Consider the following 26,029-nt stretch of genomic DNA (forward strand, 5'->3'; position numbering starts at 1 on the left):
TGAGGAACCTCCATACTACTTTCCAAAGTGGTTGAACAAGTTTACACTCCCACCAACAATGCAGTAAGGTTCCCTTCTGTCCACATCCCCTCCAGTTATTAGAGTTCTTGATTATAGCCATTCTAACTGGGGTGAGGTGATATCTCAATGTTGTTTTGATTTGCATTTCTTTTATGGCTAGGGAGCTTGAGCATTTCTATTGGCCATCCTTCTTTCCTCTTCAGAGAAGTTTCTCTTTAAGTCTTTAGCCCATTTGTAAATCGGGCAGTTGTTTCTTTAAGGATTTGTTGTTGGGGGATTTAATTTTTTGAGTTCCAGGTATATTTTACATATGAGACCCTTGTCTGTTGTATGACGAGTGAAGATCTTCTCCCATTCCGTGGGCTTTCTATTGATCTTGCTAGCTATGTCCTTTTTCTTAATAGAGACCCAGAAAAACAACAAATCAAAGAACAGTTGGACAAATGGGATTAGATTTATTTTTTATTGGAAGAAATTAATCTTTATCATTTTGGTATCTATTTGCTAAATACCTCTTAAAATAAACTTGCTAACCAGAGTATTTTATTGGGAAAAACAAATGATTGAGAACACAAAATTCCTCACCCTATTAGTGATTGAAAAAAACATTAATCTCGTTTTACTTTTATCTGTAGGAAATCAATACTGTGAAACTGGCAGCAAACTTTGGGAAACTTTGCACAGTCCCCTTGGATAGCATTCTTGTAGACAATGTTGCACTACAATTTTTTATGGGTAGGTAAATTTTATTTAAATAATATAACCATTGAAAATGTTCCAACCTTTTTTTTTGCAATTTTGCAGTCAAGTACACTGTTAATTTTCAAATACTATGTTTCTAGAACTTTTTGTGTCTGGTAAAGGTGAAACTCTGTACATATTAAAGTGATTATATAGTAAATTGCCCTCATGTTTTGTTGGTGTTGTAACCTTCCTTTTTAATGGGAAGTGATTTCATTTCCCCCTTGTCTTCACAAACACACACAAATTTTGCTTATCCGTTCATCTATCAAGGAAATGTTGGAGTTGCTTCCACATTTTAGATAGTTTGAGTTTGTTCTAAATATAGGTATACAGGTAGCTTTTTGAAGTTCTACTTTTAATTCTTTTTGTTTGGTACTCAGAAGTGGAATTACTGAGTCATATAGTAATTTTGTTATTAGTTTTTAAGAATAACTATTGTTTTCACAGTGACTATTTTACATTTCTACCAAAATTTAACTTTATCAGACCTTTACCTGTCAAGTTGTCCCTTGCAGGGTGCAGATTTTCAGTAAACTTCCAAGTTTCAGGTTGTTTATATTAGATAGTTTCAGTGCCATCTTTGTGTAGGTGGGGAGTTAGATTCCTGGTACTCCTCGATCCCTGTGTCTTCCTGGATATTTTAAATATACTGAATTTGGAATTGTTAACATGTCAATGTTGACAACAGGAGAGAAGCTATGTGTATGTGTAATTGTGTGCATCTGTAATCACAACTGTGAGAGATACGTTGATAGGAGGATCAGAGTTTGAAGCAGGTCCTGGGGGAAGAGTACAAGACACTATTTTTTTTAAATATAAATGTGATTTGTTAAATTGCTAATCTTTTAAATCTTTTTAATGATTAATAATTTTGTCACAAATATTGAATGTTAGTGTGAACTAGTTCTAATGAAGTCTTATATACTGAATTTATTCACTAAATATTTTTCATTAAATGTGAGATTTAAAATTTTTTTCCAGTGCTCGCTTGGGCAGCACATATGTCAAAATATTTTTCCAGCTGGTATCATAGAATATGTCTCTAAATCCAACACTCTGAAACAGGATTATCTTGAATTTTTGGCCCTTCTTAACTACATAGTGAGATGGTCTCAAAAACAATAAAAAAATTAAATATTGATGACTTAAATTCTTGAAATTAATTCTTCTCAAATATTGATTATGAAGCTTCATGAGCCCCCAATTGTGTAATATTAATATCTCCTTTGTTGTGTGTAATTCTTAGATTATATGCAGCAGACTGGAGGTCAGGCACATCTTTTCTTCTGGATGACAGTGGAAGGATACCGAGTTACAGCCCAGCAGCAGCTAGAGGTTTTGTCAAGTCGTCAGAGAGATGGAAAACATCAAACCAATCAAACCAAAGGTCTCTTAAGAGCAGCCGCAGTTGGAATTTATGAACAATACTTATCTGAAAAGGTCAGGCTATAATTTGGTTGTTTTCTTATCTTCTTTGGCATTATATTAATAATATTTTGTATAATATTTATAAGTCTGCCATGCATGATTGCTTCACAAAGTTTTATTTAATCCTAAGAAAAACTCTCCTGTGGATTTTTATCCTATGTATGTATCATGCTGGTACCTAGTGTTTAGAAAATCAAATTAGGTCATGCAAATTATAAATGATGAAGTCAAGATTGCTGGTCACACACACAAAGAAAACAATTGAAAATAAAAGGATAAAAGAAGAAAACATGCAAAAGTAAATGAGAACTAGAAGGAATATGTTACTGTCACGCAAATCGAACTTAAGATAAAAATTATTATTTTATCATTTTGAAATGATAGAAGTGTCAACTAGTCAAGAGAATAAAACAAACATGCATCTAACAACAAAGCTTTTAGATAAATAAAACACAAATTTACAGAATTAAAAGGAAAAAGAAATTTCAACAATAGTATTTGGCTCCTTTAATACAATATTCTCAATAATTGGTGGTATATTTATATAGAAAATCATCCTGATCACATAAGACTGTAAAATATTTCACCTCACAGCCAAATTTACTTTAGTTTTTAAAAAAATACATGGTGCATTCTCTAAGATAAAACATATGGTAACGGGCTGGGAAGGTGGCTCAGTGGTAGAGCGCTTGCCTTGCATTCCTGAGGCCCTGGGTTTGATTCCTCAGCACCACATAAGCAAAAAGAAAAGAAATGCCGGTAGTGGCACTGTGGCTCAAGTGGTAGAGTGCTAGCCTTGAGCAGAAGAGCTGAGGGACAGTACCCAGGCCCAGAGTTCAGGCCCCACAACCGGACCCCAAAAAAAAAAAAACATATGGTAGACTATTTTTTAAAAATCTTGAAAGTATTGAAATTATACAAAGTATGTCCTTTGATTGGAATAAAATCCTACAGGAAGATAATAAATGTCTGGGAAATCTAAACTGTCTACAAATACTTGGAAATTAAATGGTATTTCTAATTAGCTTCTGTGTCAATAAGAAAGATCACATGAAAACTGGAAAGTTTTCATCTTAGTTTTTAAATTGGCAACTGAAAATATATGTATTGTATATAATGTGATGCCTTGAAAAACAAGTTAATGTTTAATTTAAAAATGAAAACATTGGATTAAAATTTATGGGCTAAAGCAAATGCAGTGCTCCAATGGACAATTGTAGCTTAAAATGTAATTAGAAAAAAAAACACCAAAATCTATTTTGTGGGTAGATGGGAGAAGTGGGTTCTAGTGTTCCCTTGAACAGTGGGGTGACTGGACAATGATGATATGTATTTTAAAGAAACTATGGGGAGATATTTTGAGTATTTGTCTCACACAGTAGTGGTAAATGTTTGAAGTGATAGGTGTGATTATCTTCTTTGTTAACAAAACTGTATACATGTGTTGAAATGGTCCTCATAAATCTGTGCAATTTTTTCAATTAAATGCAAGGAAGAAATACCTAAATTCAGCAATTTTAACTTTTCACTTTACAAATCTAGGAAAATTCAAAGGCAAAATAAACTTCAGGCAAATAGAAGGGCCCAAACTACAAGAATTAGTGAAATAAAACTATAAAGACATTAATAACAACCAGTGAGAGTTCATTCTTTGAAAATATCAACAGTGTAGCAAACCTTTAGGTGGATAGACCATCAAAAAGTGGGGGAAGACACAGATCCTCAAACTCGTGAGTGAAAAAATTATCACCCATGACTATACAAAAATGAAAAAGAATATAAGCAAACATGAGCAACTTCATGACGAAAAATAAAACAACTTGGATGAGATGTACAAATGCCTAGGAAAATGAAAATTGCCATACTGACCCAAGAGGAAATAGAAAATCTCATAATAATTAAAAATTGAATTAACAATTGAAAATCATTCCATAGAGTAAAAGATTATTCCCAGATGATTTCACTGGTGAATTCTAAGTACTTCAAGAATAATATCTCAATGTTTTCAAGCAAACCTTTTAATTTTACTTTATGAGATTGGTTGATTCTCATACCAAAACCAAAGATGTCACTTAGGGAGAAAAATCTCACCATATAGACAGAAAATTCTTCAAAATTCCAAAATACTTGTTGGTACTGAAGTTAAAACTCAGTGTCTCATGCTTGTGAGTAGATACTCTGCCACTTAAACCATTCTACCAGTCCCTCTTTCTGTTGATTATTTTCACTTTATTCCTGGGTAGCCCTGGTCTCCAGTCCTCCTATTTGTTTTTTTCTTAATCACTAGGATGACAGGTAGGCACTGATTACACCCAGCTATTCTGCTTTCCTCATAATAATAGATGAATACATCACTCTCATCTTTGATTGAGATGGAGTCCATAAACTTGTGCTTGGGCTGGCTTCAAAACAGGATCCAAGTAATTATGATTGTAGGTTTAGTCCCTATGCCAAGATCTGACTGTAGAATTTTGAGTGAGTGAGTGAGTGAGTGAGTGTGTGTGTGTGTGTGTGTGTGTGTGTGTGTGTGTGTGTGTGTGTGTGTGTGTGTGTGTGTGTGTGTGTGTGTGCATGCCAGTGCTTTTGCTTGAACTCAGGGTCTAGGTGCTGTCCCTGAGCTTTTTTACTCAAGGCTAGCATTACCACTTGGGCCACAGCTCCAATTCTGGCTTTTTTTCCTGGTTAATTGGAGACGAAAGTCATATGGATTTCTCTGCGTGGGCTGGCTTTGAACCATAACCCTCAGATCTCAGCCTTCTGAGTAGTTAGGATTACAGGTATGAGCCACTTGTGCCCAGCTTTGTAGAATTTTTTTTAAAATGCTGTGTTATAGTAACATGTTTCTTACTAGCACAGTATTTTAAAATTTTTCAGCATGAATTTTATTTGAAAACTGCTCATTAATGCATATGGTAATATTTTGCCTTATGAAACATACCCCCAAACAAACCCCCAAACAAATACTCAAGTATTTATTTAGTTGCTTTAGGTATCAGACAGTATGTAAGCTATTGTTTACAAATTAAGTATGTCTTATTGCAGTGAAAACTTTGGAAATGTCCTGAATTTAAGACATTAAAATTGTGTTCATGGTGCCCCACCCAAATATAGTTCTGATGCCATCTAGCTCTTCAATTCTACTTAAGTGTAAAATTTCCTTCCTTCCTTCCTTCCTTCCTTCCTTCCTTCCTTCCTTCCTTCCTTCCTTCCTTCCGTCCTTCCTTCCCTCCTTCCCTCCTTCCTTCCCTCCTCCCCCCCTCTTTCTCTCCCTCCCCCCTCTTTCATGGCAATTTGTTGTTTTAAAGAAAGTGACCCTGAAGGGGTCTACTTCTAAGTACCTTACTTGGTTGCCAAGTAGACTGACATTAATGAAAAGTGGAGTGTATCAAAAGTGCTTTGGCAAAGAGGGTGAAGTGAGGTAGATTTAAATTCCTTTTCGGCTGACTTGAAACATAAAGCAGATGTAATTACAGGGGGGAAAAGTATAATCAGCTACAATTTAGAGCATTAAGAAGAGAAGACACCCAATTGAATAACAGGAAAGACATATTAGTAAGGAAATCATCTCATTAGGCTTAGATTAAGTGCAAAATTTCTAGAGACCAAAACATAGTCTTAAGAATAACCACATATTAAATCACTATCAAGTTAGAAATAAAACACTGTACCTTTTTTGGTGTGTGTGCCAGTCCTAGAACTTGAACACAGGACCTGGGCTCTTAAGAAATGTCTACACTGTGGCTAAATTGTTGACTCTGCAGTAAGATTGTATTTTAAAAAGAAGTACAAGAAGAATGCTCTTCTCTAATTTGAAAATACTTTTGAGAGTAGAATGGAGGAAAGAATTACAATAAATTGAATTTGAGTTAGTGTTTCTCTAAATTTGGTAGGTGATCTTTGAAGAGAACCAAAGGAGTTTAAAAAGGAAGAATTGATGGATCTAGGTTTACTTTAGTATGTTTTGAAGCCAACTTCGGTTTCATAAGTTGAAATTGTCTCATATGTTTTAAAGTTGTTTTCCCTGAAAAAGTGGCATTTACCATGTTAACATCATTAATGATCCAAAGTGATTAAAAATGGTTATTTTAGACACAGATAGCCACTATCATGAATTGAAAACTTGGTGGACTTTTTTTTTAGTAGTAGGAACTTAGAGATAGATTATTTTAAGTAGACAAAATCTCAGTTGATACCAAAATTACTTTTTGATGATATATATATATATATATATATAACTTTATGCCACATAGGATTCAGAACATTTAACAGTTGATTAAATTGGGCAAGAGTGAGGGTTAAAAGTCAAGGTGAATTTTACACTTGACTGTATTTTGTAGCATAATACAAAAGAAAAGTATGTCATAAAGATTGTAAGCAGTTCACAAAGTTGTAAATGTAAAAGGAAACAAAAATATTAACATTTTATTTTCATGGAACATATAGAAATTTCATGATTTTCTAAAAATTAAAATATATAATACCTTGCTTTCTATCTCCATTCTCTCTCTATATACATATATATATATATATTTAAATGGTATACTTTTGTGCTTAAAGGATACAAAATAATATAACTTACATTTAAATATCCTACCACATCCTACATGGGGATGTGGTTTGCTTTCCTAGTATGCATAAGGCCCTGTATTTAATCTTTACGACCACAAAAACAAAGTGAAGAAAGATCCAGAAATATCCTGCTGTGCATACATTCAGCTTGCACACAGTCTTATGTTTCTGTATTTTATTAATTCAAAATAGTATATCCTAAAATCTTCAGTGTCTAATAGTGGTGCCTCTCCTACCTTGACAATGCAAGGAATTGAATCCAGGTTCATGTACATGCTAAATACAGCACTCTGCCAGTGAGCACATTCCTAGCTAATAAAGAGTATTCTAAAAGTTAAAGAAGATACTTCTTACTTTTCACAAGAATATTTAATAATTCCTGTTGGTACTAACTGCCACTGTTTATTGTTACTATTTTATTTGTATAATAGAAAAATGGAGTATACGTTATTAGATACTTTGGGGGGAACGTTTTACTTTTTATATTAAAATTATACATGTATAATTCTAAATTAAATTTTTAAGAGAAAGATTTTCTAAGCATGAGGGTCAGATTTTGTATTTCTGTGTCCTGTATTTTGAAATAAGTTGCACCTGCTGTTGCGTAGGTGATTCAAATAATTATAGGGTAAATTAGTCTCTTTAATGGTCACTAAAAAGTACTCTCCCTTGATAGATAAATCAGTTTTATTCTTTGCAGTCTTTATACACATTTAATACTAAACAATGATTTACCTCCTAATGAAATCAGGCTTTGCCTAGGTGACAGAAAAATTAGACATTGTATCAATATATCTTAAATGATTCTCTTTCTATTCCTTTACATTGATCTTAAATAACTATATGTAGTATTATCTCCATTTTACAAAATGGCCTACTTGTAATTTGCTCAAGAAATCAAGATTTTAAATCCATGGCTTTCTACCCTTCTTTAACATAGTACATAGTGAAGAGCAAGCCATATCTGTATTCTAGCTTTCTTAAATATCCAGGTATTTATAAACCAAAGATTTTTATCTCTTAATTTCTTTAAGTAGTATAATTAATTCCCCTGCTATCCATTATTAGTTTGTACTTATAAATTACAAAGGTCATTATTCTCTTGTTTTCTGTATTCCTTAGGCATCTCCAAGAGTTACTGTTGATGACTATTTAGTAGCAAAATTAGCAGACACTTTGAATCATGAAGATCCAACTCCTGAAATCTTTGATGACATTCAAAGGAAGGTATTAGATATTTTGTATTTTTTAAGAATATGTATGTTTTTATTAATTTAACTAATTAAATAAAAGTGAATGAAGCATCATAAAAAGCCAGGTGTATACTTGTGGTAAGTGTACCTCTTGGTTTTAAGAAGGTGGACCAGTATTTTGGTTTATTTCTTTAACCATTGATGAGAGAAATCCATATTTTAGCTTTCTTTGTTTTAATCTACTGAAGACACTCTGGCTTAGAACTTGATGATCTTATGTTATACTTGAAGTTATAGCCAGGCCAAAAGTTCCTGAATAAGACTCCTAATAGCTCAGAAATAAGAACAAAAGTTTTCATTAAAGTTTCCAAAGCCAGGTGCCAGTGGTTCATGAATATAATCCCAGCTACTCAAGAGGTTGAGAGCTTAGAATCATGGTTCATAGCCAGCCTGGATGGGAAAGTCTGTAGGAATCTCATCTTCAACTAACTTCCAAAAAACCTGAAGTAGAGGTATGGCTCAAGTGTTAGCTTGCCAGCCTTGAGTAAAAAAGCTAAGGGGCAGTGCCCAGGCCTTGAGTTCAAACCTCAGGATGAGCACACACATGAAAGGAAACAATCACCAGATGAAGAGAAAGCCAATAAAATAGGAGAAAAATCTTATCTCTACCATTGATTCATTTCATACATGAGTAATATCCAGAATAAAGAGCTCCAAACATTAATTACCAAAAGAACAAATGCCATTATTAAACTGCAAATTTAATGGGTGAAGGAGGAAAGGAAGGGAGGAAGTACAGGTCATGATAGAGAAAGAAGATAGGAAAGGGTGATGTGAGGATAAATACAATCAAAGTCTATTCATTATGAAAATAGCATAATGAAATATACTAAAAATGTTCAAAATAAAATGGAAGGAAGAAGGATAAGAGTAATGGAGGGAGTGAATATGAAATTGGCCTTACAAATTTATTTTAATATGAACCATGATCGTTTATGTACATTTGTTTTTAAGAAAACACTACTCAGCTGGGTGCCAGTGGCTTGCACCTGTAATCCTAGCTACTCAGGATGCTGAGATCTGAGGATCACAGTTCAAAGCCAACCCTAGCAGGAAGTCTGTTAGTCTCTTATCTCCAATAAACTACTAGAATATTGGAAGTGACACTGTGGCTCAAGAGGTAGATTACCTGCCTTGAGCTGATGCGCCCAGACCCAGAGTTCAAGCCCCAGAACCAACCGTTAAAAATTATAGATTAACCTACTATCATGTGACTTGTGTTATTGTGGGGCCCTTTCAGTGTAATTTAGTTACTTGGAGGAACAGAAGAAATTATTTGTTATGACATTTTAATGAATGTCAAACAGCTGATAAGTAGCAAAATGGAAGTACTCTTTAACAGTGTGACTCAAACTGATTTGTATACTACAGTATGCTTATAGTCTCAGCATCCTTATTTGAAAAAATGAAAGGTTGAATAAATGACTATGGCTTCTTCTAGCTGAGAAATCTGAAAAATTACTGGATATTTTGTAACTGATATGTTATAGTAAAACTTTACTGAAGTCTTTGGTGATATTTTAGTAAAAATCACCACATTTGTATTAATTGTTTAATATCTTGATTATTTCAACAAGGTATATGAATTGATGCTTCGAGATGAAAGATTTTATCCTTCCTTCAGACAGAATGCACTCTATGTTCGTATGTTAGCTGAGCTGGACATGTTAAAAGATCCCAGCTTCCGAGGATCAGATGATGGAGATGGAGGTAAGATGGCACACTGTGTGTGTGTGTGTGTGTGTGTGTGTGTGTGTTTGTGTGTGTGTGTGTGTGTGTGTGTGTGTTTACATTTTTCTAAACCGAAGCTCAGATATAAATTGTATTTTTCAATGGTATTTTTCAGTGCTTTCAAGGCAAGCACTTTGCCACTCAGCTACATCCCAGCCTATTAAATGGATAAATTTATAACAATGTGGTAACCATATTAAATAAAAATGTTGAAAATTCATATGTAACTGTAGATAACTAGAATTCTTGAAAAATTATGTTTTCTTGAGATGGGTCACTCCTGTGTTCTTATGGTAATTTCTTTCTCTTTTGTTAGTAGATAATAAAGTCATATATCAATAGGTCTATTGAGAAAAGTAGTTGTGATAGTGAATAATTCAATGTACCATAAATGTAAAGCAATATAAATAATAATAGGTTTTTCCCACTCTTTTGGATTGTATTCTTTTCTAATTCTTGCACAATATGAGAGATTTTTCAGACAGAAGCGATAGTCACTTATTCAAGCTTTTATTTTTCAAATAAGAATTCTAAGACTATTCCAAAACAAGTTTGAGTCACATGTTTATATAATACTTCCCATTTGCTACTTGTCATCTGTTTTGACATTCATGAACCATACATTGTTTTATGCTTCATTTTTCTCAGCTATAAGTCTGAAATTATATGATATTTTAAAGTAAAGCATAAGTTTCAGCTTTTATTGATAGAAAGTGGTGAATTAACTAAGAAATTTAGAATGATAATCCTTAGAATACAAGTGTTGAGATTCTTATGCTTAATGACCATTTTACTTTTGATTCAGTGTAGAACTGTTTATTAAACTGTAATAAAGTACCTAGGGCTTGATAATCATTGTGGTATGTTCTTCCAAGTAAGTAATTAAAAAGAAAGCAATTTAAAAAGTAAGAAAGACTACAGTAATTAATTAATTAATTGTTGGTGGTAGGGCTTGAATTCTGGGCCTGGGCTCTGCCCCTGAGCTCTTCAGCTCAGGGTAGCACTCTACCACTTGAGCCACAATGTCACTTCCTGCATTTTTCTGTGTATATGGTACTGAGGAATCGAACCCGGAGCTTCATGCATGCTAGGCTAGCACTCTACTACTAAGCCACGTTCCCAGCCCTACAGTAATTTTTTAAGAGAATGCTATAACAATGGCCGCTTACTTATGAACAGATTGTATAAACAAAACCACATGAGGACAAAGGTATAAATCTGTTAGGTATCAGTCATTTCTTTACAATTTTTTTTTCTGCTATAGAGTTTTCTAGCCTTACGTCTCTTTTGGCTGTTGCTTCACTATACTAGTAAGACTTTTTAAAAGTAATTACAAATTACAATTACACATTTTACATTAGAATTTTAAGAACGATTTTTGATCTGATAGCTAAGTAAGTGTCTTTAAAAAGGCAAGGTTTCTCCTAGCTTATTTGTTGAAACTGACAATTTATTAGCTAGCTTTCTTTGCATAATTAAGGAAGTTGTTTTTTTAAAAAATTATTCCACTTTTTTGGTGTTACTGGGGTTTAAACTCGAAGTCTTACACTTGTTAGGCAGGCATTCATCCGCTCGAATCACACCTTCAGTCTTGTTTTGCTTTTCTTATTTTACTGATAGGATTTAGCATGTTTTTGGGGGGCAAACTTTGGACTGAGTTTCTTCTACTTCTACTTTCTTCATAAGTAGCATTACGGCAATACACCACCACAGAGTGCTTGTTGGTTCTGATGGGGTATTGCTGTTTTTCCTGAGCAGTACTTGAATTACTGTCTTACAGATCTCTGCATTCTGAGTAGTTGTGATTACAGATGTGGTTCAGTATACTCAGTCTTTTTTTACTTTTTCTATTTTGACTGTACTGTACTACAATTTGATCTCAGCTTCATGCTCGCTTGGCTTGTTTATTTTGCTGACACTCTTGCTTACTTGCGTGGCACCAAATAACCCATGTCTCCAACCCAGTTTTTATTGGTTATTTTGGAGATGGACTCTCCTGGACATTTCTGCCTGGGTTGACTTTGAATCACAATCCTCTACACTCAGCCTGCTGATAGCCATGATTACAGGATTAAATTCCTGGCTAAGTAGTGAAATTTTGTGTACTTCTATTTTGTAGTGTACCTACATTTTCTGTATCTGTTGCAAAGTTGTTTTTTTAAAGAGCTGCTATGAAATAAGAAATATGCAATAGCAACTCCATATCAGCTAACCATCCTAATAAGATGCTTGTGATTTTTTTCATAGCCTAAGATGTAAAGGTTATATTTTTATATAAATTTTTTTATTCAAAAAATGTCTTAGTAATTATGAAGATTTCTTGTATGACTTATATATATATAAAGAGATATAAAGTGACTAATGTGAAACTTTCTCAATAAATTGGGATTTAAAATAATAGCAGTAACATAATTATTATCTAAATCTAGTCTTTCAATATTGGTTTTAGGTTTCCGTTTATAACTTTTTAACCAGTCTTCTTATCCCCCCATTCTTTTTGATGGCATTTGGGTTTGAACCTTGTACTTGCTAGGCAGGCAAGCAACATTCTCAGCCTTTTTGCTCAGTTTTTGAATAAGATTTCACTTTTTATTGGATACTTTTACAATGCATTTTGATACATGTTTTCCTCCATCTTTTTTCTTCCTGTTTTTTTTTCTTGCTTAGTAAATAAATGCTCCTTAAGCAGAGTAGATAAATACATCTAGTTGGCTTACTAATGCATGCCTTCTCTTTTTTCTTTTCTGTCTTCCTTCTGTATTTTTATTCCTGATTACTTTACTTAGGTAGAACAGCATCCACTGTAGGTATGCATCTCTAATCAATCCAAAAATCAGAAGTCCAAAATGCTCTTTCCATTCATTGTCTGAAATTTTGAATTTTGTTATATTTTAATTTCAGAGTTTTTTGATTGGGAATGTAGATATTAACTTCTTTATTAAAATAAGATCTTGTTTTTAAAAAATTTAAGTTATGCTGTCCTTTTAAGATTTTAATCTCAATGAAATTTATGTCAGCATGTTTAGCAATACTTTTATGTATGTCATAATTTGGAGAGGGTGATATTAGAGTTTGAACTCACGGTTTCAAGTTGGCTAGGTAGTTGCTGTGTGCTGAGCTATATCTCTAACCTTTTTTGCAGTCATTACTTTTGAGATAAGTATTTCATGTTTTTTGTTTAGGCTGGTGCCTGGACTACGGGTAGATCACTACCTATTTTAGGCTTCTCTTCATAATTCAGATGACAGGTACACATTGCTAAACTTAGTTTTTGGGGTTTTTTTCATTGAATTGGAATCTTCTAACTGCTCTGAAACTTCCAATTTTTATTCAGCCATTTAGCTGGGATGATCACTGCATGTTGCACAGCATTTGGTTGAGAAAGGGGTCTTGCGTGTATGCCTTAGCCTGAAGTCTTCATCCTCCCAACCTCAGCATTTCAAGTAGCTAGGATTACTGACATGAGCATCTGGTACCCCATGTGTTCTAATATTTGTACACATTTATTAAATTTTTGACTAAATGTGGACTCAATCTCTTTCAGAGTATATATCTTGAAGTGGTTGTTGTTTGTCTAGTACATTGACTATATTTTAATTGTTCCAAATTAAAAAGGAGTGATTTAAAAGTTCTGTTGTGGGAAAATTGAAGAGGTTGACATATCAAAGACAAAAACAGAAGGTATATGATTAAATGAGGAAAATAGTTAATATTTGTTTATTTTGATTATCCTTCCTGTAAATTAAGGCAAAATGCCCTATTTGGCCTTTGTGACCACATGTCTGAAGAACCAAGAAGTATTCTTGGGCACTGAAGTTCTAGGGAGGAAGCACTATCAGCTGCCTCCTTGTAGAAGTAATGCAGCATTAACTTTTAAAACTCATTTAACAAACTCAAAAACCCTCAAAAAAACAGCAACCCAATTAATAAGTATGTTAAAGACTTAGAGACTTTTCAGAAGAAGTAAGAGTGGCCACTAGACACATGAAGAAATGGTCAACATCTCTGTCTGTTAAAAAAAAAAAAGGCAAATCAAAACAATATTGAGATTCCACTTCATCCCAGTTAGAGTGGCCATTATCAAGAAATCTAACAATAATAGATGCTGGCAGGAATGTGGCCAAAAGGGAACCCTATTACACTGTTGGTAGGAATGTAAACTTGTTCAGCCACTCTGGAAAGCAATATGGTTGTTCCTCAAAATACTAAACATAGAGCTTTGCTATGACCCAGTAATTCCACTCCTGGGCATTTATCCACATTTAGACCACAAACAAAGCCACACTAAAGCTACCAGGACAACCATGTTCATTGAAGCACTGTTTACTAGAGCTAAGATATGGAACCAACCCAAATGCCCCTTAGTAGATGAATGGATCAAGAAAATGTGGTATATATACATAATGAGATTTTATGCTTCCATCAGAAAGAATGATATTGTACCATTTTTAAGGAAATGAAATGACTTAGAAAAAAATGCATTAAGCGAAGTAAGCCACACACAAAGAAACATAGGTGGCATGGTTTCCCTCACTTTGGTAACTAAAATGTGCCTATATATTTACCAGTAAACACACTGGATGGTAAAAGACAAAATATACTGGGTCATGATAAATTATACAGGTCTCTTAGATGGTCACACAGTGACACTAAAAGAGAATATCACAAAGGTTCAATAGCTATGTGCTTATGATCATATAAAATAACATTGAGAAACTCCAAGAAAGGAAACAAAAGATTTTTCTTTTTTTCTGTGTTGCTGTATTTGTTTTCTTTTTTTTTGGGTCTGGTCATGGGGCCTGAACTCTGGGCCAGGGCGCTGTCCCTGAGCCCTTCAGCTCAAGGCTAGCACTCTACCACTTGAGCCACAGCGCCACTTCTGGCTCTTTTCTTTTTGCTTATGTGGTGCTGAGGAATTGAACCCAGGGCCTCAGGCATGCAAGGCAAGCGCTCTACCACTGAGCCACCTTCCCAGCCCTGTATTTGTTTTCTTTACCTTTGTCTTGTTTGTAACTTTATCTGTTTGGGGGAGGGTAAGCAGGACTGCACAGAAAGGATGGGACAGATTGAACAAATGTAGCAGTGATACTCATGAGATACTATGTAGAAATGAACTATACAACTTGTAGGTGGGGATGGGAGGGAAAAACTGGGTGAGAATGAGGGAAGGAGTTTATACTGTTCAAAAAGAAATGTAAGCTGGGTGACAGTGGCTCATGCCTATAATCCTATCTACTCAGGAGGCTGAGATCTGAGGATCGTGGTTCAAAGCCAGCCCAGGCAGGAAAGTCTGAAACTCTTATCTGCAATTAGCCATCAGAAAACTGGAAGTGGTGCTGTGGCTTTAAGTGGTAGAACACTTGCCTTGAGCTGAAGAGCGCAGGGATAGCACTCAGGCCTAGAGTTCAAGCCCCACAACGGACAAAAAAAAAAAATGAAATGTACTTTTTACCTGACCTATGTAACTGTAACCCCTCTGTATATAATCTTTACAATAGCAATACATAAATAAATATTTTGAAAAAGTAAAAAAAAACAAATTTACAAATAATTTCTTAAAAGCTAGAAAATATATACTACCTTTGAACTACATATGAATGTTGCTTTACCACTGGTTTGTGTTTTATACAGAGACACCTTTATTACTAACTTAATTTGCTTAGATATGAAATAAACTGAGTAAAAAGATTACTGCTTGACATTTTGTGCCTTATTCTCTAATATTTATTTTAAAATTCATATCTTTTCACTTAATCCAATATTTTTGAACCAAGTCTACTACAAGAGTAAATTGACTGGATAGATACCGTCAGTCCATTTGTAGCTCACACTAACAATTAATTTTAATTTGTAATGTTTCTTAAATCGGTGCGATAGAAACAACAAAAGTAGTCTGACTTTTCCTAATTTGTATTATGTTCACATGGTCAGTCAATAGGAATAAGATAATATTAAATATACATATTTTATATTAAATATAATACTTGGTTTTTGCTAGCTGTCAAGTACATTTATATTCACTAAAATGCTTGTTTATCTTGATAATAATTTGGAATTTATGAGATTAGGTGTTTGGGAATATATCACTCTTTTGCTTCTTTTATGTCTTGGTTTATGTGATTTGTATTTTTGAACCTTACTTAAAAAAGTAACTGTTTCACAATTTTTTTGCTACATTCTAAGTTTAATTTTTTCCTTACAGAATCTTTTAATGGCTCTCCTACCGGAAGCATAAATTTGGTAAGTAGAATTTTTAACAATTTAATTATTAAAATACTTGGAAATAAAGGCTAAACTTCTCCATACTGAAATAAATGATATTTTAGAAGCCTATAAATTTTCTTTCAGTCTAGTACCGTATAGTTTTTAAGGAAATCTTAAGTTCATACATAAGGCATCTGTGAATTAGAAGTTAGAAAAAGTATTTTTATTTCAATAAATAGAATTAGGCCACACCTTTATAATTGCCTGTTTATTTTATAAAGATATTTATTTCATTATTTTTGGTTTGTATTTAGGATGTTTTAAACATTGTAATGAATTTTTTTATTTTATTTAGAAAAGTATAAAACTGGTTGAGATGATTATAAATGTCTAGATATTTCTTAAAGTGTTCAGTAAAATAAATTTTAAGTCATTCTAAAACTTTTTTTTTTTTTTTGACAGTCCTAGGGCTTGAATTCAGGACCTGCTCTGGGCTTAGTACCTGATACTCTTTGTGCTCAAGGCTAGCCCTCTGCCAGTTGAGCCACAGTGCCACTTCTGGCATTTTTGAGTAGTTTATTGGAGATAAGAGTCTCACAGGGACTTTTTTTTCTCTGGCTGACTTAGAACCATGATCCTCAGGACTCAGCCTCCAGAGGAGCTATGGGTATAAGCCACAGGCACCCAGCTTCTAAAAATTTCTTTTTAACTCATAGAATGTTTTACACCAGCAGTATTTTATGATTAAAGGTTTAAGAATGACAGGTTTTTAACATATAAACTGCGATTGGATTTTCAGGGTGAATTGTGAGATAATGCCTGTGTCAGTGCTTTTATATATTTCAGATTCAGCTATACCATAGTATGTTTTAACAATGTTTTTAGGAAAAATTTTCAGTATTTTATCAGGTTTTTAGTCCAGAGTGTGGCTAAATAGGGTAGGTGAGGGGGAAATATGGACATTTGCTTGTTTTTACTGTCCTTTTACCTGCATCGGCTTTCTTTTAAATGTTTTGGAATAGCTATATGGTTTTAGATGTCTTTTCTAACAATATCGATTATACTATTACTCTTATTTCTGGAATAGTTTTAGTGAAAAGTAGTATTAAACACATTTTATTATTATGAAAGAAGGATAGTCTTTACCAAAACATAAACCAAATCATCAGTAAAGGTATTTCAGTTACTTTGTAACTTTTTAAGTGCTTTCCTAAATTATTTGACATCTTTACTCTTTTCTTATATTCTAAACTGTCTAACAGAAATTAACCCTAGAGTTAAATATGAGGTTATTTTTCAGTAATATTTGCAATAATATCCATTATGTAAAGTTTCCAAATGATGTGAAACTTTTCTTTGGTTTGAAATGTTCTATCATTCACAAGCATAATGTTTGTACAAGTGTTTAAACACTAGTTAAAAACTTTATGTCTGGGGCTGGGAAGGTGGTTCAGTGGTAGAGTGCTTGCCTCGGATGCATGAAGCCCTGGGTTCCATTCCTCAGCACCACATAAGCAGAAAAAGCTGGAAGTGGCACTGTGGCTCAAGTGGTAGAGTGTTTGCCTTGAGCTGAAGAGCTGAGGCACAGCGCCCAGGCCCAGAGTTCAGGCCCCACAACAGGCAAAAAAAAAAAAAAAACCTTATGTCTGGAATAAATGCTTTCTCACACATAGTAATATAAACCCAGCTGTCTATGAATCATAGTCATATTTAAGGTCAATGATTTGTGGTACTTTGCTGTTCTCAAAAATGTGCCAAATGAACATACTTAAATAGAATCTTCAGAATCTTTCAAAAGTATGTATACAAGTATTACCAACTGCATTTTTAAGTAATCTTAAATTATAAACTAAGGATAATTTATTCCACTATACTAAGCAAAGAAAGTATTCAATATCTTAAAGTACAATTGAGATTGCCAGGTAAATTACTTTCTAAATTTCCAGTGTTATCCTTGGATTTGTATTCACCGAGACATCATTCATAGAGTATATTCATTCATAGAGTATATTCAGCTGAGTATAGTAGTATATGCGTACAGTTCCAGTTATTTTAGAGGCTGTGTCCAGTGAGTCACTTGAGCCTGGGAGTTATAGGTAAGCTTGGACAATGTAGGAAGACTATCTCAAAACAAAGCAAAAATTTTAATTTTTTTTCAGGTTCTGCTTAGCATAATGTTTCAGTTTTTTTTCTTGCTTGAAGCTTTCAGAATCTTAAATCAGGGATTAAACTGTAAATTTTTTGTTTCAGGACAAATTAATGAATTTATTTTGAAATCATAAGTTTCTTTTACTAATCAATACTTATGTTCCTAAATGAAATGTAGTTCTGTGGTTAACATTATTTTACCATTTATAATTTGTTTGTCAACTCACTATTTATTTGTGCATTATCACTATAAATAATTTTTAAGAGACTTTCATCAGATTTTTCATTATTTTTAAAGTATTAAGGAAGACATTTAATCTCAAAGTCCTTAACAACAAGATTGTAATAGTAGGACAGACTACGTGCTTAAAGTAATAAGTACATTTGCTTTTTAAAATGATACCTTCAAGGTAGAATTTTTATTATATTTATTTTAGCATTTTTATTATTGCCTTTTAATTTTTTTAGTTGCTAGTTCTGGAGCTTGAACTCAGGGTGTGGGCACTGTCCTTGAGCTTTTTTGCTGAAGATAGCACCCTACCACTTGAGCTACAGCTCTACTGCTGGCTTTTTGGTTGTTAATTGGAGATTCTCACAGACTTTTCTGCCCAGGCTAGCTTCAAACCTTATAGCACATAAACTGCCATTGGCTTTTCAGGGAGAAAAAGACTGAATCCCCAGATCTTAGCCTCCCTGAGTAGCTAGGATTACAGATGAGCCACAAGTGCTCAGTAATGCCTTATTTTTTCAAATTGTTTTCTGTTCTGGCTTATAATTGAAAGAAGGAAAAGTAGATAATTAATAGATAAGGGTATTTGGTAAGCCATAGTACTTCCTTTGAGGCTTCTTTTTTTCTTCCTCTGAGGCTTCTTGTGTTTTTCATTAAAAAAAATTAAAAGATTGTTACTATGTATGTTTTCATAAAATGATGAAATTTTTTTCCAGGAAAACAATTTATTTCTAAAAACAAAAACCTTGAAAAATTTAACAGGTTGTGCTGTTTTAAAGTACTTTATTATGGACCACATAAATATTAAAAAATTGAGTGCATATCCTTTTCAATATATATTATTTAATATTTTTACAGACAATGTAGAGCAAGTATTTTTTTTGGGGGGGTCCGGTCATGGGGCCTGGGTGCTGTCCCTCAGTTCTTCAGCACAAGGCTAGCACTCTACCACTTGAGCCACAGCGCCACTTCCAGCTTTTTTTTCCCCTGCTTATGTGGTGCTGAGGAATCGAACCCAGGGCCTCATGCATGCAAGCGCTCTACCACTGAGCCACCTTCCCAGCCCTAGAGCAAGTATTAACACCACTTTGTCATTGGGAAAAATGGGATACAAGAAGAAGTGGTTGTTTTTTTTTTTAATGTCTCTCAAAGTATCAGTAGTAGAACCTGTAGTTAGTCCATATAATGATTCCACCACTTGAATTGGCCAAGGTGTCTATATGGAATGATCATAATTTGCTTCAGTTACTTTAGTTTAAATAGCTTTATATCATTTATTATAAAGATGGCTACATTTAAGTCACTCTTGTCTTATTAATTTGTAATATCATGTTAGACAACTCATTCAGATCTTACAGTTTTTAAAATATGGCATATGCCTAAATTATATAATATTGGTATGTTAGAGGTCCCCAAACCACTCCAGGTTCAGTAATTTGCTCAAAAGGCTCACAGAACTCAGATCGATGACTAACATTTATTATCATGAAAGAATATCGCGCAAAATCAACAAGGAAAAAGGTATACAGAGAAAAGGCTAGAAAACTAGGTACAGGCTTCAAAAAGTCCTAGGGACATCACACAAATGTGCTTAATTCCTTAATGTGTTATAACAACATAATGTGTTGCCTCCCAGAACAAAACTCATTGGAGTGCATAGGTTTTTTTGGAGGAAGATGAGATTGTACCTGTTGTTTCTATTATATCTCAAACTCTAGACCCAGAAGTAATCCAAGCATTGAGCATTAACCATCTTGTTTTAACAGTGTTAGGTACAGTAAGCCAGTCATCAGTTAGAGAATAGTTGGAGCTTTTCTTAAACCAGATGCTATCCAAAGGACAACCTTATAAGCAGTTTCTTCCACGAAGAGCAGTTTGACACTCTGCCCATTGTGCCTTTACTTATATGATTATGTTTTCTTCTTTGCATATGAGCATAGCAAAGTGTTTAGTTAAATTCATTCAATTTGTATCAAGCAATGATAGGCTTTGTTTGTGGAATTACTTTAGCTTATTTTTTGGTCCTGGCACTGGGTCTTAAACTCAAGGCCTTTTCATCCATTACTGACCACTATACCACTTGACATATATTCAGTCTTTGCTGTTTACATGGAGAAGATTTTCAAATATTTATTTGTCCAAATTAGGTTTGATTTCAGCCTCCTACATGGTAGTTAGGATAGACATGAACTATTGGCACCTGGCATGTGAAATTATTTTAGAAAATTATAATTAAGATGATACTTTGAACAATAATTCTATCAATAAAAATCTCAGTGTATGGATTCACTTCATTTAGTAAATAATAATGATAACTAATACTGCCTATAATAGGCAGTTTTTAACAAAATATTTTGCATATTATAAATACTTTACATATGTTATATGATCCATATAACCATGATAAAAATACTATAAAATTTATAGCAAGCAATTAAATTAACTGGGAACACTCTAAGTGAACAAAATGCCAAGTTACAGAACACAAAGATTATTGTATATTTTAACAGTTTAAAAAACTTAAATTATTAGTAATATGGCTACTTATTTTTGTTCTGCTTTTTATTTTTTCTTCCATCTATTGAATATAATTAAAAAGTAGAAATTTAGCAGCATATGGATGATGAATAAAAGGTAATCTGATAAATTATCTTGATTCCTAAATTATTTTGGGTTTTAATTTGTTTCAAGTTTCAGTTTTTGAGACAAGATCTTACTGTTTAGTTCAGGCTGGCCTCGCAATTGAGAGCCTCCTGACTCAGCCTTCTCACATTTCTGAGTGCTAGGATTATAAGTATATACTACTATATCTAATTGGTCTCTAAAACTTGGCTTTTCTCTGTTTTTAGTATAAATGTAGTGGTCTTATGTGTGGGAAAATGGAAATACTAAACTGTTTATACTTAGAGTATGAATAAATGTATATTTGATAGAGAATCCTTTGACTATTTTCCTAAAAGAATTTTTTTAAATTGTTTTCCTGATTTTTTTTCTTCAGTCTTTAGATGACCTTTCAAATGTATCTTCTGATGACTCAGTACAACTTCATGCTTACATTTCAGACACTGGTAAGAGACTTTGTAGTTGGTAGTCTTAAGTGTGAGGTTAAAGCTGTTGATTATTCATCTCTTAAGTTATGGTTCACAATCAATTTGTTTAAATTCATACTTTTAAGTTAGATATTTTATTTGATAACATAGTCTTTATTAAATTCTATTTGTGTGTTGGGTTTTTTTTTGCTTATTTTTTACTTGTTCATTTGAGTATTTTCTTCCCTGTGATTGCCATGATTTAACATTTATAACACTTATATCCTAATTATTTTGTTATCCTAAGTAAATTCCAAAGCCAGAGTTTTTCTTTCTGTATTTGAATCTAGTTGACAATTACTCTTTTGGGGAGAGCTATCAGGTAATATTTACTTTCTAGAGTTAGACTAGGTAATTAGAGTAAAAACAAAGCCACTGAGTGTATGCATTTGCTGTTCACAAAATGCTTGATTAGGGTTAGAGACTTTTAGGGCTTTATAGTCTACCAGCATATAGAACAGTTAGCATACCAGAAAACTGTTACCAATCTCCATCATTACCACTGAGTTTAATGAGTATTAAAAGATGACAATTTTTTAACCTGGCCTCTTAATTATTCCTTTAAATACAGAAGCATGTTTATCATACACATACTGAAGTGAAAATATACTGAGGTATATACCTCCATTCAATTTCATGCTTACTTTTTTTTTAACCATATCTTTTTTTTTTATTGTGAAAATACCATACAGAGGGGTTACAATTACATGGGCAAGGTAATGAGTACATTTCTTGTCAAGCATTGTTGCCTCCTCCTTTGTTTCCCCTTGATATAAACAAATATTATAAGTGTTGTTTTAAAACTCCTAATTTTTATTTTTTTAAGATTTTTTTATTTCATTGTTTTTGTTTTTTCCTTCTTACTAGAAACATTCCCTTTCCTCTCAGATTTCTAGAATAATCTTTTTTATGTAGTTGGTACATAGACTACTTTGCTCTAAAAGATCTTTGGATTACAATAGTACCAATAAGTCTTTTTCTTTCTTTATGTAAATTTTTAAAGTTATTTTCAAACTCTCTATATTCTGTTGGTTTTCTTCTGGTTACAAAAGTCTTTGGTAAGGTTCAAATGTTTACTATTCTGTCTTTTTATTTCCTGGATTTTTTTTAATGCTGGTCCTAGGGCTTTAACTCAGGACCTGGACCTGGGTACTGTTTCTGAGATTTTATTTTACTTTATTATTTTTATTAATATGTATTTATTTATTCTTAAGGCTAGTACTCTACAATTGAGACACAGCTCTACTTCTGGCATTTTGGTGATGAATTGAAAATAGGTGTCTCATGGATTTTCCTTTCTTGGCTAAAGTCAAGCTGCAATTCTCAGATCTCAGCCTGAGTAGTTAATATTATAGGTGTAAGCCACCAGCACCCTGCATTTCCTGGAGATTTTAAACTTGTCTAGAGGAAAATTTTTAGGTCTCTGCTTCTAATGTTAATACTTTTTTGAATCATCCCAGAAGCCACATTTTGGAATATGAATATTGGAGTCTTTATTATACATTTAGCAGGTTGTAAAGAGGTCCGGTCTGGCTGGCTCCATATTGGTCACATGGTGGATGGCAGGGCTGGCAGCTTGTCTTCATGCAAGGGGGAAGAAAACCCCTCTGCCCATCATCTGCCTCCCACATGATGGGCGTGCCCATATCCCTGCAGGCAGGGGTGGCCACTTGGCTGATAGGTTACTGAATCTTTCAGTCCAGTGCCGGGGACTGGCAATTTCCTGAGAATCTGCCCCCTGTCCTATCAGCCTCGAAACCAGGACACCATGCCACGTGTGTCTCTGTGATTGTGTCCTGTCTCCTGGCTCATTTCCAGTCATCCTGGTGTCCAAAGTCAGGTCTCCATTGGAGCTTGTTGATACTGTTTTTGTTATTTCTTTCCTCTTTAGCAGTTTCCTAGCTGTGTTATGTGTATTTGTGTGCTGCAGGTCTTTGTAACAACTGGCAGCCTGCAGCCTGTTAACTGTATAATAAAGACTCCAACATTCTATATTTTAAAATGCAGCTTCTGGGATGATTCACCTTAACAACAGTTGCAAGTAGCCAGATCAGGCAAGGGTGCAGACCCACAGGAAATTCCCAGTCCCAGGAACTAGACTGACAGATTCAGTAACCTATCAGCCTAGTACCCACCCCTGCCTCCAGGGATCCAGGCATGCATCAGCTGGGAGACTGGTGATGGGCAGAGAGTTTCCTTCCTCCAGCATGAAGACAATATGCCAGAATCTATCATCTAACCACGTGACTAATATGGCACCGGTCAGAGCTGACCTCCTTGGCATCTATTGATTATTCTGCTGAGATATTATCAGCAAGTAAAGAACTGGAAAGAGGAAATGCTTTGGGCTGAGGAAGGACTTGTGAAATGTAAGGTTTTTTTTCCTTAATTGGGTGTAGCTACTTGGAAGTAGAACTAAGACATACCTCAAATATTTTGAGAGAATTGCACAGGGTGTGAGTATTACTTTATGTAAATCTATCATACCCACTTAAATAGCCAATCATAAGCATATTGTAGCCCTGAGCTCAGTGAAGTCGAGGGGAGGCAGAGCTGGCTGACATAAGGGTAAAAAGGAGCAACCTGCCTGTTCTGTGTGTTTGCTTGCCAGAGTTTTGGCTGAAAGCACACCCTTCAGAAATAAACATAGCTCAGTTCAAAAAGTTAATAAAATCAATAAAATTAAAATGTTCTATAAATTATGCAGTGGCATTAGTGATGAGGCTGGTTAAATACCTGGTGTTAGTTACTTAGTTACTTGTGGATTAATAACAAATGGCTTTTAGATAACCTGTCATGAATAGCACTGGCCTATTTGAAGCAAACAAAATCATCTAGTTATGTCACTGTCTTGTCGCAGGCAATACATGTAGCCTTGTTATCTTCTGTTAAAATTAAATGACATTTCTCTGTTGTGCATTTTAAAACTAGCATCTTCCTTATTATTCCTGTTGTATGTACAACTGCATGATCTCATAGTTTGCATTTTTTGAAGATCATTTTTGTTGTTGTTAATGCTTTCTTACCTTACTCTTTTTTCTCCTATTACTTGTTGTTCCCCTTATTCTTGTTAACATCTGATTATGTCCAGCTGCCTAATCAGCCTTCTGTTTTCTATTTCCTTTTCCAAACCTGTCTTGGACATACCTGATAAGTTATTCCCTTGTTCTAATCTCTACCCTGTTTAGAAACCGTGGCTTTCTAACAGTATAGGTGGATTATGCTCAATCTGTCCTAGGTCCCCACAAGAATGTTGATTATAAGAGGTGAAAAATGAATGCAGTCAAAGACTCTTTGTGGTGGAACAAGATGGCCAAAGTCTAGTTCTTTGTCCTTCTGTTTGCCCTCCCTCCCTTTCTTCTCCCCCGACCCCTTCTTTCTCCTTTCTTCTCTAATAGAAACACTGGTATTAATGGAAAAGGAATGAAGGACAATTTTTTAGTGAAGTGCAATTTTTTTTCTTTTTTGATGCCAGTCCTGGGCCTTGAACTCAGGGCCCAGGCATTGTCTTTGAGCTTTTATGCTCAATGCTAGTGCTCTACCACTTGAACCACAGCTACATTTCTAGCCTTTTTGATAGTTAATTGGAATTAAGAGTTTCACAGACATTTTGGCTAAGGCTAGTTTTAAACCATGATCCTAAGCTCTCAACTTTTTGAGTTGCTAGGATTACAAGTTGAACCAAAAATATAAAACTGAAAAGTTTTGGTGAAAGGTGAAGAGAAGCTTGTCATTCACCTATTCTTACCAATATAGATATCAGACTTTCATGTCATTAAAACAATTTACCAAGAAGCTACATAGAAGGTCCTTTTGTGTAATTACTTATAAAACAGCAAAATATTTAAAACTCTAAAACTTGTGCACTTTTTTTTCATGATTATGTGTCAGCACAATAATACATTTTTAGATCATCTTTGACATCTGGTCAATGTGGCTGTCTAAATTGCTAGGGAAATCCTGCCTCCCACAATTGAATAGGCTACAAACAATATTGTTAAAATGGTAAAAGAGGGAATTGACAGCTGCTATAGACTGTGTGGAAAAAAATTCTGGGAGGTAAAGAAGCTTGAAGCTAAAGGTCGTCAGAGCATAAAGACTGATGTTTTGATTTTGATAGCATTTGGTTGCTTTCAAGTTTGGATGAACATAGGAAGCTGGAAACAAGTCCTTTACATAAATCATAAGTCACTAAGGGCAGCTTGATGGGGAAAAAGAACTAAAAATCTTTCAAATGGAAAGAACAAGAAATCTCAAACTTATGGTTAAAAATGTTATCACACAAAAAGTAAAACCCACTTTGTTACCTAATGTGTGTGTCCAGATTTAGCTGTCTGATTCAGTTTAGTGACTGAATATCACATAGTCTTCAGCCAGTGAATAAGTCCAGTTGTTCCCCAGTATTTGTGGGACTTTGCTTCTAGGCCTGTGCAGATTAATAGAATCCATAAAAAATATACCATATTTAGGGGCTGGGAAGGTAGCTCAGTGGTAGAGCGCTTGCCTTGCATGTGTGAGGCCCTGGGTTCAATTCCTCAGCACCACATAAGCAAAAAGAAAAAAGCCAGAAGTGGCACTGTGGCTCAAGTGGTAGAGTGCTAGCCTTGAGCTGA

The 26,029-nt window shown here is 34.1% G+C and overlaps 1 protein-coding gene across 1 annotated transcript in view; it reads left to right on the forward strand.

The window, feature by feature from the left end:
* Snx13 (sorting nexin 13) overlaps positions 1-26,029 on the forward strand; it is a 124,309-nt gene that overhangs the window by 64,837 nt on the left and 33,443 nt on the right. The window contains exons 10-15 of the mRNA XM_013023987.1: positions 657-756; positions 2,012-2,205; positions 7,885-7,989; positions 9,593-9,725; positions 15,949-15,986; positions 21,326-21,395. Coding sequence (XP_012879441.1) covers positions 657-756; positions 2,012-2,205; positions 7,885-7,989; positions 9,593-9,725; positions 15,949-15,986; positions 21,326-21,395 — 640 coding nt within the window. The remainder of the gene's footprint in view (positions 1-656; positions 757-2,011; positions 2,206-7,884; positions 7,990-9,592; positions 9,726-15,948; positions 15,987-21,325; positions 21,396-26,029) is intronic.

This window comes from Dipodomys ordii, unplaced genomic scaffold, assembly GCF_000151885.1.
Source record: "Dipodomys ordii isolate 6190 unplaced genomic scaffold, Dord_2.0 Scaffold72, whole genome shotgun sequence".
NCBI lineage: Eukaryota > Metazoa > Chordata > Mammalia > Rodentia > Heteromyidae > Dipodomys > Dipodomys ordii.